At 42.8% G+C, this 12317-nt stretch overlaps 1 protein-coding gene across 1 annotated transcript; it reads left to right on the top strand.

Moving 5' to 3' along the window:
- Positions 1-715: 715 nt before the first annotated feature.
- Positions 716-10088, top strand: LOC118534875 (cystatin-13-like). The gene is made up of 3 exons (XM_036090955.2): positions 716-943; positions 5557-5670; positions 10005-10088. The coding sequence occupies exons 1-3, from the start codon at positions 716-718 to the stop codon at positions 10086-10088; spliced, it is 426 nt and encodes a 141-aa protein (XP_035946848.2).
- The last annotated feature ends 2229 nt before the right edge of the window (positions 10089-12317 follow it).

The following is a 12317-nucleotide window of genomic DNA, read 5'->3' as shown; positions in this document are numbered from 1 at the left end:
AAGCTCTGACAGGTAGCCCGAGGCATTTACTTGACCTCTTTGTGAGACCTACTTTCCTCCTGTGTAAAAGGGACTACTCATTATGTGGCCCCAAGGGAGATAATTAAATAAGAGAAACATGTGATATCCTTATTATAGGGCCTGGCAAGACTCAATAATACTCCATAAACAGATCCCAGTGATGGCTAATGAGCCTAACTGGAAATGGGAGAGATGGTGGGGGCAGTTTTGAGGCCAGACAAAGGCTCAGCTGAGGATTTTCATACATGCTCCTGAAGAGGAAACAAGATGAGTTTCGAGACCCATGTTCTTCCTGTGGCAGTGCTTCTGTTTCAGGTTCTTGTGCCTTCTTGTGCACTGAGACCGGATACAGAGAGACACTTGCACTAGATGTGTGGGAACCTCGCAGGCAAAGAGGCAGGGGTCAGTTGGTAGGGAAGGAAAGGAGTGTGAGTGCATGGAGGCAAGCATTCCCTCCAGAAAGATGGGAAAATGGTCTGAATTGTGACTGCCCAATTCTTACTCTACCTCTCTTTGAGGAAGGAGAAAGAGAAGACCATAGGACACAAAACTAACAGAAGTTCTCCCCCTTTTGTCCCTAGCAGTGCCAGGAAGACCTGAGGGTGTAGAAGCAGCAGGGCCAGCCCAGCCCATGTCCTGCCCCAGTCCTGGAAGGATAGAAGGAACAAAGCCTATACCCCCTTGGCTAAGTACCATGGCCAGACTCTGCCTGAGCCTGCTGTTCCTGGTGGCCACTGTGACCCTTGTGTCCAGAGGTGTCCACACCTGGGGCAGGTCGAAGGTGGTGAGGAAGTTCCAAGACATCCCGGAAACTTACGTCTATGTGCAGCAGGCCCTGTGGTTTGCCATGAAAGAGTATAACAAGACCAGCAAAGACAAGTACACCTTCAAGGTGGTAAAGGTCCTGAAATCCCAGGAGCAGGTTGGTGAGCATGTTCTCTTTGCTTTTTCTCTCCAAGATGCGGTCATGAGGGGGCCCATTATCCACAGAGGGCACAGACCCCAGGGAGTGGAAAACAGCTGAGAGATGCCTTTAGCCAAATATATATTAATTTTATTTTAGGGGTTTTTGGAGGAAAATTAGTTACACTTCATCTTTTATTATTCTATTATAAAATAGCCATTAAAATAACTTAAAATTGATTACAGTCATATCAGAAAGCATAGGTGAGAGTCTAAGAAGGCTGTTGAGGGGGCCAAGTCTGGGACAATTTGGGCTGATTTCATCGAATGAGTCATTATAGGTATGAATTATAACACAGTGAAAAGGCAAAGAAAGTGCAAGTCCTGGCCCTGCTGCTTTTGCATCCTCTCCTTTCACTGAAAAAAGGAAGGGAAGGCTCTTCTTTACAGAAAAACACCTACCTGTAGATATAAGACTGTGTAAGTAGGAAATCATCATGGCATCATGGCAATAACTATTTCAGGCAAACATCATCAATGAGTCCTACACCCACTGGGTGGGAGAGTGGTGGAGGACAAATTGCTGCAGGGATTCTTTCATTAATTAATTACAATAGGGAAAAGATACCCTTACAATCAGAAAATCTGACAAATGCCTTGTTCACCAAATGCTTGTCACCAACACTGGGACAAACTAACATCATGTGCCCCTGATGTGAAGTCATGGAAAAGACATAGCATCACCTGTGCATGGTAGGCTTGTCTAAAATCCACCCCCTGAAGGAAATCATGAGGAACAAATCCATATTATGGGGCATTCTGTAAGACCTCTTAAAACTATCAGGGTCATGAGAGACCAGGAGAAAAAACAGGGAAACTTCTTGATTAAAGGAGGTATAAGAAACATGACAACTAAATTCAATATGTGGTCTTGTATTATCCCTTGGATTAAAAAAAAAAAAAAAACCCTATAAAAGATGTAGTTGGGGGAATTGAAATACGGACCATATCATAGAAGAGAGCATTGCATCAATGTTTCTCAAGAAAATTGATTGGACTGTGGTTTGGGGGGACCCCAGAGAGGAATCAGTAGGTGCACAGAAGGAATGGAGGTTCAGCCAGTCTGGCTGGAGTTTAAGGAAGGGAAGAGAGAGGGGTTGATGGGAAAAGGGGGCTACCCTGCAACATCGGAGTGACATGCTGTACAGGGACAGTCTTTGTGCTCCTCTTCCTCCTTCACTAGCCCTGTCTCCTCTCCACCCTCTGCTCTCTAGCCTTTGCTGTCCATCCCTCCAGGTCACCAGTAATCTGCTGAGGTTCCTGTTTTCTTAATGGGGTCAGGAGAGAAGGCTCATTTGGCAGGTTCATGTCCCTATGAGGCTGGGACATTTGGCCCCTTGGCCGTCCTCCACACTCAGTGGGTCTTGGCTTCCTCCTTTTCTTTTGTGTGACCCTGGTTATGTTGTTTGTGTTTCTTGGATAGTGGACACCTGGGGCCAGGATGTTTGTCATCACTGGGTGGCCAAGTTAAAGCCTCAGGAACATCAACTGCCCTGGGGGCTCATTTATATGTAGTAAACTAATTAATAGTGAACTATTCCACTTTCACAGACTTGTCTTTATCTATGCTTTTTCAGTTCCAAAAATAGATGGTTCTGCTTTATTTAATCAAAAGTACACCGAATTCTCATGTCTCAAAAATTATACATCATTTTGTACTGTGTGCTAGTTTTTTCAGGAATGTACATTTTATTTCTCAGCTCACTGTAAACTCTTGAATGCAGGTAAGAATTCAAAAGAATCAGGTAGAAACAGGTTCAAAAAGAGTCTAGAACAGAGGTATTTAAAATTCCTTGACCTTCCATCTACATACCACTGGAAAACACACTGAAGAAAAAGGTAAGGAAGAATGAAACACCCCCCCCCCAAATAAAATTAACTCAAAACAAAACAAAAGCAAGAAGAAAAATGCTTGGTGATAATTCAGATTAAATTTAGTAACACACACACAGGCTCTATATAAAGAGAACAACTATCTATATCTTATTGGTTGATGTAACTTAAAAGTACAAAGCTCTCTATCAGGAGCTGGACAATTATAGCCTGCAGCCAAGTCTGGCTTGCTGCTTATTTTGTATGCCCCTTGAACTAAGAATAGTTACAAGAAATTAAAAAAGGATATTTTGTGACATGAAAATTACATAAAATTTAAATTTCCATGTCTATAAATAAAGTTTTATTAGAACATTGCCACCCGCATTATTTGAGTGCAGTCTAGGGCTACTTTTGTGCCGCACTGACAAGATTGTGTGTTCTGAGTCCTTAAAGAAAAAGTTTGCAGCTACCTGCTCTAGTTCATAGTTGACTGAGACTCTGTTGCAGATTCTGTGCGAGGTGAATGATGGTAAAAATAAGCACCGTGGGTCCAATTATATGCTAATTTCTTTCAAGAAATATAGTGCAGTGCTATATTTATATATTTTCTCTTCCTTATAATTTTCTTAATAAAATTTTCTTTTCTCTAGCTTACTTTATTTCAAGAATACGGTATATAATATATATGACACACAAAATATGTGTTAGTTGGCTGTTTATGTTATTGGTAAAGCTTCTGGTCAACAGTAGGCTATTAGTAGTTAAGTTTTTGAGGAGTTATAAGTTCCACTTGGATTTTTGATTGTGCCTGTAAGCCCCATGTCGTTCAAGGGTCAACTGTATATACAGTCTACTTTGTGCCAGACCTGGTTGCTTTTCATATGCTCATTCAGATCTTACAACTCATTATGTAGGAACTGTTTTCTTCCACTTTGAAAAGGATATAGGCACAGAGAGGTTTAGTATTTTGTCCAGGGACACACAGCTATTATGTAGAAGAGCCAAGATTTAAACCCAGGCTGTCTGTTGTGAATGAGCACATGTTACTGCCTGAGTGATATGGATGGAGTAAAGTGGTGGGACATTGCAGCCAGAGGAAAGAGGTCATGGAAGGTCAGGAGAGTCAGAAACCCTGTCTGTGAAAACAGTGAAGGGCTGCCTCAGCAGCCAGGACCCCTATCCTCTTCCCTTTTCTGGGCAATTAGGGGTCAAGCTAGGGCTAATGGTCAGTTGGTGGTTGTTGAGCATGATTCAGAGCAGTTTGTTTTTATGATAATTTTAACTTGGAAATATTACTCAAATATAAAGCAGTGGTTCTCAAGTGGGCATGGATTTTGCTTGGCAGGGGACTTTTGGCAATACCTGGAGGGATTTTTCGTTATTACAACCAGAGGGGGCCACTAACTGACACTTAGCAGGCAGAGGCCAAGGACGCTGCTAAGCACCCTACAGTGCCCAGGATAGCCCCTACCACAAAGACTGATCCAGCACCAAATGTCAATAGTGCTGAGGTTGAGAAACTTGTTATCCAGTCATAAAAAATGTTCTAGGAGTATGTCTGGAAGTCATTGAGTTGAAAAATAGAAACGATGACCCAATTTCTTGCATTTCCAATCTGACTCGTCATTTCCTGAGGGCACCCCCAGAAGCAGTTGGCTGTCCTTCCAGACACTTTATATACACTTACACACATAACTGGAAAATTTTAAAGTATATATGATATTCAAGAAACCGTTCCTAGAATTCTGCCAACCACTACCATTTTGTTCAATGCCCAGGCAACTTCTCGAGAATGTCCAAAATGTTTCCTATGTTTTCAAAATGATCTCTTACTCTTCTAGGGTCAGTTATTGTGTTTAACTTGGTCATTCTCTTTAATACATTCTCTCCCTTAAGTTTTGTAAAATCTTACCTTGTTCTCATTTTTAAATAATAAAAGTCTCCATTTGCCATTGTGCATCTCCATTTCCCCATAGGGCCCTCTGGAATACAAGGGCTGGTGGGGGGCTCTTCATGGGAGAGGAAGAGTCCCTGAAATCAGGGACTTGGGAGGGTGTATCATGTGGAATAGGGTTGGATTGCTAAAATTGCCAAGGAAGGAAGTTAGAAAAGCAATACCTTCCAAGCAAATTTCAGTTCTGGCATGTCTTCTTCTCCCAATATTGACTAGGTATGAAGCTGTTATAGACTCTGCTGTTTATTTCCCAAGCTCCAATAAGCAAACCATTACCTTTCCCAGGAAAACATTCTTTGGGGAATAGTTTTCTTGCTTTATCTTGGGGACAGTTGTCATTATTTAACATTCAATACCATGATGAGAGATAGACAGAGGAAGAGAGATCAAGGGAGGAATTTCTTCCCCTCCAGTTACCCCAAAATTTCTGGCAAGGAAAATATAGACGGGAAGGAGGGTGGTGGGGAGACGTTCTTTGCCCTAAGCAGTCAATGACATGTGTATTTATCAGAGATGACAATTGATATCATGTATTCATTTATGATATCTAATTTTTATTTTTTATTTTCTTAAAGATTTTATTTATTTATTTTGAGAGAGAAAGAAAGAGAGAACACGAGTGAGGGGAAGGGGCAAAGGGAGAAGGAGAAGCAGACTCCCTGCTGAGCAGGGAGCCCGATGCAGGGCTCGATTCAGGGCTCAGTCCCAGGACCCCAGGATCATGACCTGAGCCAAAGGCAGACAACCGACTGAACCACCCAGGTGCCCCTATGATATCTAATTTTTAAATTACTCCTTGACAGGTCACAGAGAGTTTGGACTACTTTCTTGAAGTCAAAATTGCCCGAACAATGTGCAAGAAAATTTCAGGAGAAAATGAAAACTGCTTATTACAACAGGATCGCCAAATGCAAAAGGTATGGCCTTGGTCAGGTCTGTGTACCAGACAGAAAAAACCGATAGGACCAACCCTGCTAGTTTCCTTTTTATTTTTATTTTTTATTTTTTTAAATTTTATTATGTTATGTTAGCCACCATACAATACATCATTAGTTTTTGATGTAGTGTTCCACGATCCATTGTCATATAACACCCAGTGCTCCATGCAATACGTGCCCTCCTTAATACCCATCACTGGGCTAACCCATCCAACACCACCCTCCCCTCTAAAACTCTGTTTGTTTCTCAGAGTCTATAGTCTCTCATGGTTCATCTCTCCCTCCTATTTCCCTCCCTTCATTTTTCCCTTCCTTCTCCTAATGCTAGTTTCCTTTTTAAACCATATTCTAATCATATTCAGGACAAAGGACAGCCAGGTTCTAAACATAGAGCACTGTTTCTATCAATTTTTGCTGATACCCCTCACTCCTGCCAACACATACATAGACACTTAGTAGCTTAAAGCAACACCCGTTCACTATTTCTCACTATTCTGCAAAGCTGGGCTGGGTTTGGCTGGGCAGATTTGTCTTGGTGATCTTTTCATAGAAGTTACTTCCAGTTTTTCTCTTTCATAGTTGAAGGTGCATACACAAGTATGTATATGTCTGTGTCTTATGTATTTTCTTCACCTATTTGGTATATACCTAAAGCTGGCATGAGACATGGCTAAGCAAAAATAATGGCAGATTAGTGGTTCCTGAAAATTGCCCAGACATGTGCAAATAAAATACATCTTCATATTCTAATGAATGAATAGTGGGCACCACAGCAGAGCACCAAATGCAAGTGGATGGCTACATCTAGGGAGCAAGCTATAAGTTACTGGAACTAGTTTTCAATTAAGTAACATTTTTAAAATTCTGGTAGATACTAAGAATGATATATCAAATACCCATGTGCTTGATTTTATAACTGTTGTCATTTTATTACATTAATTTAAAACGCTTATTTCAACCAGTGAAATGTTAAATACGCATTCCACTCCCCTCTCTCTAAGATAAACACTCAAATTGTTGAGAAGTGTTCCTACCCATTAAAAAAAATTAATCTGTGCAGAGTTTTGTGTGTTTTTCAAAATGTACATACATTTTGGAACTTCCTCTTGTTTTCTTTTCCACTCAACAGTATGCTTTGAAATTTATTATGTTGGTACAATCTGTTAGTATTTATTTATGCCAAATGATTTCTTGGGCCATTTAATGTGTATATAAATCAGGCAAAATTGTTTTTATTATTGCATATTAAGCTCTTATATGGCTGTATTATGTCATATTTGACCATCTTGCTATTTGTGGTCATCTTAAAATTTCACTTTTAACCATAATGCAGCAGTGACAGGGTGCATGCAGACTGAGCAGATTCGGAGCTTTCCTCTGGAGTGCCCTGGGAAGTGGGTCCACCATTTAGCCACACGTGCGGCTTCAGCGCTGGTGGGGCTACCACACGTGACTCGCAATCTCCGTTTTACTCTCCAAAGTGGTTGAATCAGCACACCCTCCTTCAGTGGTGTGCACAGTTGTTCATTTTCCCTCAGCACTTGGGGTTGAATCTTAAATGTTTTCATTCTGATATATGTGAAAGGTGATCTCCCCACCATTTCACTTGGTTGCTCCCTGATTCCTAGTAAGGTTGAAATATTTTAATATCCCTAGTAATCATCCACGTTTTCACTTCCAGGCCTTGCTTTTTAATGTCTTTTTTTCTTTTCCCCCTGGAGCAACCAGAGGGCCCCTGTCAGGAGCCACAGTCAAGTCACTGGAAACCCCTAACCTCAACTCCTCAGCTTCCCACTTCCTGTCTGTCTCCCCTTGGCCAAACTCAACTGCAAGCCAGAGGGTGCCCTCTCTAGAAGTCAGAGGGCAGAGTGCCCATTGACACAGACAGTGGAAGCTATAGAGCAAGTGTGCCCGTTGGCATAGCCCACTGAAGTCATTGGTCTTTCAAGACACTCCAGGTAAAAATAGAAGGAATGCAGACATGGAGAGACACATGGAGAAAAGCCAGCATGGGGGCAGGGGGTGGAGACAGCAAGATCAACAGGAGTCTGTTAGGAGTCTAATGGACTAGCTCAGATGAGAGATGATGCTGTTTGGGATGGTGGAGGTACTCAGTTCTGGATGTCTTTGAAAGGCTTGGTTGAAATTTGCTGATGGATTGGCCATGGACAGTGAGAGGAGAAGAGCTGAGGATGTCTTCAAGGTTTGTGGGGTTTTGAGGCAGTTCTCTCTCTTGGTTTTCTCTCATGCTTTCATCTTCTACATAGAACATCTGGCATTCAGTAGACTTCGTCACCTTGATTGCATCCACTTCTTATCATGAGGAGAGTCTTCTCTGTCTCTGTCCTTGCATGGCGTCGCTTCCCATTTCAGAGCTCCTATAGATTTGACCTTATCTGCTTTCTTTAGTTATTTATTGGGATTTAGAAAAGAAGAAAAGGCAAACATCTGAGCTCCTTGGAATATAAATTTAAAACTTGATATGATTTTAAATAGTTATTAACTTGACTCATTTCATGTGGAAAATTTGGAACTTTCAAAAGTCACTTAAAATCAACTATAAATACCCTTATGTAAAGTTTACCACTGTCAATATATCGTTATTTATACCTGCTTTTCTGTATTTTATATTTGTATTTTTGTGTAGTTGGGATCATACTGTATACTGTTCTATAACCTAGATTTTCATTTAATAACAAAGTATAAGGATTTCTAAATATTTTTATATTATTATAATGGGTAGGAACACTTCTCAACAATTTGAGTGTTTATCTTAGAGAGAGGGGAGTGGAATGCGTATTTAACATGCTTTTTGCCCTAACTATTAACATGCCCTAACTTTTAGCTATTATGAACAGTGCTTTATGCCCTCTGACTTCTAGAGATCGCATCAATGGGCACCCTCTGGCTTGCAGTTGAGTTTGGCCAAGGGGAGACAGACAGGAAGTGGGAAGCTGAGGAGTTGAGGTTAGGGGTTTCCAGTGACTTGACTGTGGCTCCTGACAGGGGCCCTCTGGTTGCTCCAGGGGGAAAAAAAAAAAGACATTAAAAAGCAAGGCCTGGAAGTGAAAACATGGATGATTACTAGGGATATTAAAATATTTCAACCTTACTAGAAATAATTGTATAATTGTAGAATTATTTGAGAGCATTATATAGTGAAACTGTGATTTCATTTACTTGTGTTCCACATTTTACTTAACCGATCCCTGAGAATTGGTTAAGTTTTCCTAACTTTTAGCTATTATGAACAGTGCTTTAATAAATATTCTTCTTTATTTCTCTTTGTGTGATTATTGTTTCCTTGTAGGCAAAGTTCCTGGAAGTTGAATTACTCAGTATTTTTTCACTTCTTAAAGATTTTTAATATATGTCCTCTAGGATTGATCCTGATAATTGGGTTTTTAATTCCTCTGTTTCCTGATTTTTTCCTGTCTACTTTGGCTGATCCAGAAGTTAAGCTATTAGTCGACTCTGATAAGCCCACTTCCTCCCCTTCCTACTACTGCCAAGAAACAGCTGAGCCCGGCCCAGATGCCCCTCCAGCCAGGATGAATCTCTGGGCCGGCCAGAGTTCTCCAATGGCCTGTCTGGATTGCTGGTAGCTTGGTCTTATTTTCTTCCTCAAGCTGATCCCTCAGTATTTGTATCTTATACAACTTCAATTCTGTTTGATGTTGCCATTCATGTTTCCATTGATGTAGGAGTGGTATTCCTCATTTATATTTTTATTCTAACTGAATAAAAATTTTAGGGGTGAGAGGAGGGATACAAGTGAACTCATCCCACACCAGGATCCTGAAACTCTCGCTCATTCTGCAGGCCCTGGGAAAGAGCTCTATGTGTCCCCTCAGTTCCCTGGCTGCAAGTTTTGCTTCTTGTCTCTGGCCAGACCTTGACCTGCCCCACCAAGACATGCAGGACTCTGTAGTATTCCTGCCTCTTCTGGGAAGGACTCACCAGGCCCTTCAGGCAGCATGCAGTCTCAGTAGGCTGCAAGGGAGTCAGCGTGGCTGGATGAGGGCCAGAGCTGGAGATGAGGATTTCTGAGAATAACCAGTTTCTGGGCTCCTGCTATCCATGATGGCTTCAGATCACAGAGAGGTGAATTGGCAGGGGTCCATCCTGGTGAGTGAGGCTAGCTCCCCTGCCATCCGGTCTCAGGTCTAACAGTTCAGGGACTGCAGGGGCAAGACTGGCTCAGGCTGCCTTTAGCCACCCTGAAGCCAAATCCCAGCACCCAGAAATAGAAACTTCTGTTTGTTTTTCATTTTTCTTTCTTACAAACTGATTATTCTTTTTGTCTCTTTTAGATGTTTCTTTGCACCTTTATTGTTGCAACCAAACCTTGGAAATTTGAGTTCACTATGCTGAAGAAACAATGCGAAGAGGTCTAATTATCTTCTAGCATGTTCGACTGTTTTCACTTCCATTTTAAAGAAGGAAATACACCTGCAAAACATTTAAATAAGCTGACCCATTGACTTCATTTTTGTGGCCTTTTTGCTTTTTTGTGTGCCCTTCAGGGGCTGATACTGAGAACATGATACCTTTTTACAGTGTTGGTCAGCCTCTTCTAGTTGACTCACTCGTCTACTAGTGGGACAATCTGCTACCAGTAGATGGAAGAGACTGTAAACCTGTTTCCTTATCTCATTGAACTCTGAGCACAGATTACTTTTCACTGGCAGCTGTTTCTGGAGAACTAACTGGAGGATGCAGTCCTCAACTGTTTTGAGCTGATGGATTGTTTCTGCAAGATTCTGAGGGGTCTGGCTGCCTTGAGAGTGTTCCTTCCATGGATTTCCATAGAAATCTCCCTGCCTAGGACTCCAGGGAAGACACAGCCCATTCGCTTAAAAACAGTTTTAGACAACTGACCCAACTGGAAGATAGTTGGGTTATTTGTGTATTTGCAGTGTACTTTTGGTTCTGAAGTGAAGCAGAAACAATGTAGGGGTGATTGATGGCTCATGGATAGTAGGCTGCTTTGTGCATGAATGAGTGTGCGTGTGTGCACAGTGGGATATATCAGTTATCTAATGCTGCATGACTAATCACTCTGCCCTTAATGGCTTAAGCAATTTAAATCTCTTATGGTGTCTGTGGGTCAGGGATCTGAGGGTGGCTTGGTGGGGTGGTTCCAGATGTCATTGTCTGTTGAGGATACACTCAGACATTGACTACACTGCCCTCATCTGAGGGTTAGTTTGGCTCTGGAGAATCCACTTCCCAGGTGGCTCACACTTATGACTACAAGTTGGTGTTGGCCATTGACAGGAGATCTCTGTTCTCCATGTGGGCCTCTCCACAGAGCCGCTGGGTGCTTGGTATGGCTTCCTCCAGATAGAATGTTCTGAGAGACTAAGATGGAAGCCACACTGCTCTTTGTGACTTAGCTTCAGATGTCATACACCATCACTTCTTCCTTGTGTTAATCGTCCCCCAGATTAGCTCTGGCTCAGTGTGGGAAGGGACTGTACAAGGGTATGATGACCAGGAGATGAGGATCAGTGGATGTCATCTTGGAGGCTGGCTACCACTGTGTGTGCGCACATGTGCATATGTGTTTGTGTGTGCGTGTATGTGTACATGTGTGGAGAGGTAGGATATGATGATGAAGATGGTTAACATGACCAGAAAGAGGCACTTTCTGAAACCTGGATATGGAAGTTACAGCACTGGTGTGCAGGTCAAGTCCAGCCAGGGCAGTGTCAACAGTAACACAGGAACAAGGGCATGCATGCCATCTTCGACATGTAAGAGACGGTAAAGCTCGGGTGTCACCTGGCTGACAAGGAAACACTCCCTGTACCTGAGCCTTGCTGCCTGAAGCCTTTCTCTCCACCTATGGGACGTGGCTAGAGTGCTGGGGAGGGAACGCCCCAGCCTCCAGACCCTTGGACAGTAACACTGAGGTGTGTCCTATCTAGTTTTTGAGATGTGCCCAGCAAGACAGAGCCCTAACCTCCCACATTGTCATCTGCTCTCTCTGACATGTTGCTTCCCACTCTTACTTCCTCACTGCCCTTCTGGTATTTTCTATAATCCCCTCCAAATAAACCACTTGCACTTGAATTATTGTCTCAAGCTGAGCTTCTGGAGGAAGCAACCTCATAGTGGAGCCCAGATCTACTGTGAAGGGCAGCCTGGGACCACCTGGGGCATAACTGGGGGAGATCAGGCAACAGGACACACTTGCATTTTCTCACCTCAGCCAGCAACCATGTTCTGGGGAAGGCATGCCCAGACCTCCCTCCTCCATGTAGTCATGGAGTTCCAGGAACAGAGGCAGACCAGTTCTTGTCACATTGCTCCCCCACCTTGGGATGGGGATCCCTATGCGAACGGCACCTGTAGCTTTCACTTTTCTGCCCACCTCTGCCCTTCAGCCCCCAACCACGGCCACGGCATTTGCTCTCTTGTTCTATAGCTGGAGTTGGCCAGCCCCATCTGGTCCCATGAGCAGCCCCTAGGGCTTTCTCCTCTGAGCCCTGACAATGTGGTTCCACACCTGGAGGGACCTAACACATTGACATACCCTAGGCTGGTTGTTGCCATCTTATCCATAATCCTGCAAGCATCTGGGACAAACTAGACTTTACTGACCACACCCAAGGTCAGCT

This window comes from Halichoerus grypus, chromosome 10 (genome assembly GCF_964656455.1).
Source record: "Halichoerus grypus chromosome 10, mHalGry1.hap1.1, whole genome shotgun sequence".
Classification (NCBI taxonomy): Eukaryota; Metazoa; Chordata; class Mammalia; order Carnivora; family Phocidae; genus Halichoerus; species Halichoerus grypus.
Note: the sequence above shows the minus strand (reverse complement) of the source record. Positions and strands in the feature narration are given on the sequence as shown.

Coding starts and splice junctions, on each gene's coding strand:
- LOC118534875 (XM_036090955.2), top strand. CDS start 716: ATGGCCAGACTCTGCCTGAGCCTGCTGTTCCTGGTGGCCACTGTGACC. Junction 944..5,556: donor TCCTGAAATCCCAGGAGCAG/GTTGGTGAGCAT, acceptor ACTCCTTGACAG/GTCACAGAGAGTTTGGACTA. Junction 5,671..10,004: donor AGGATCGCCAAATGCAAAAG/GTATGGCCTTGG, acceptor TGTCTCTTTTAG/ATGTTTCTTTGCACCTTTAT.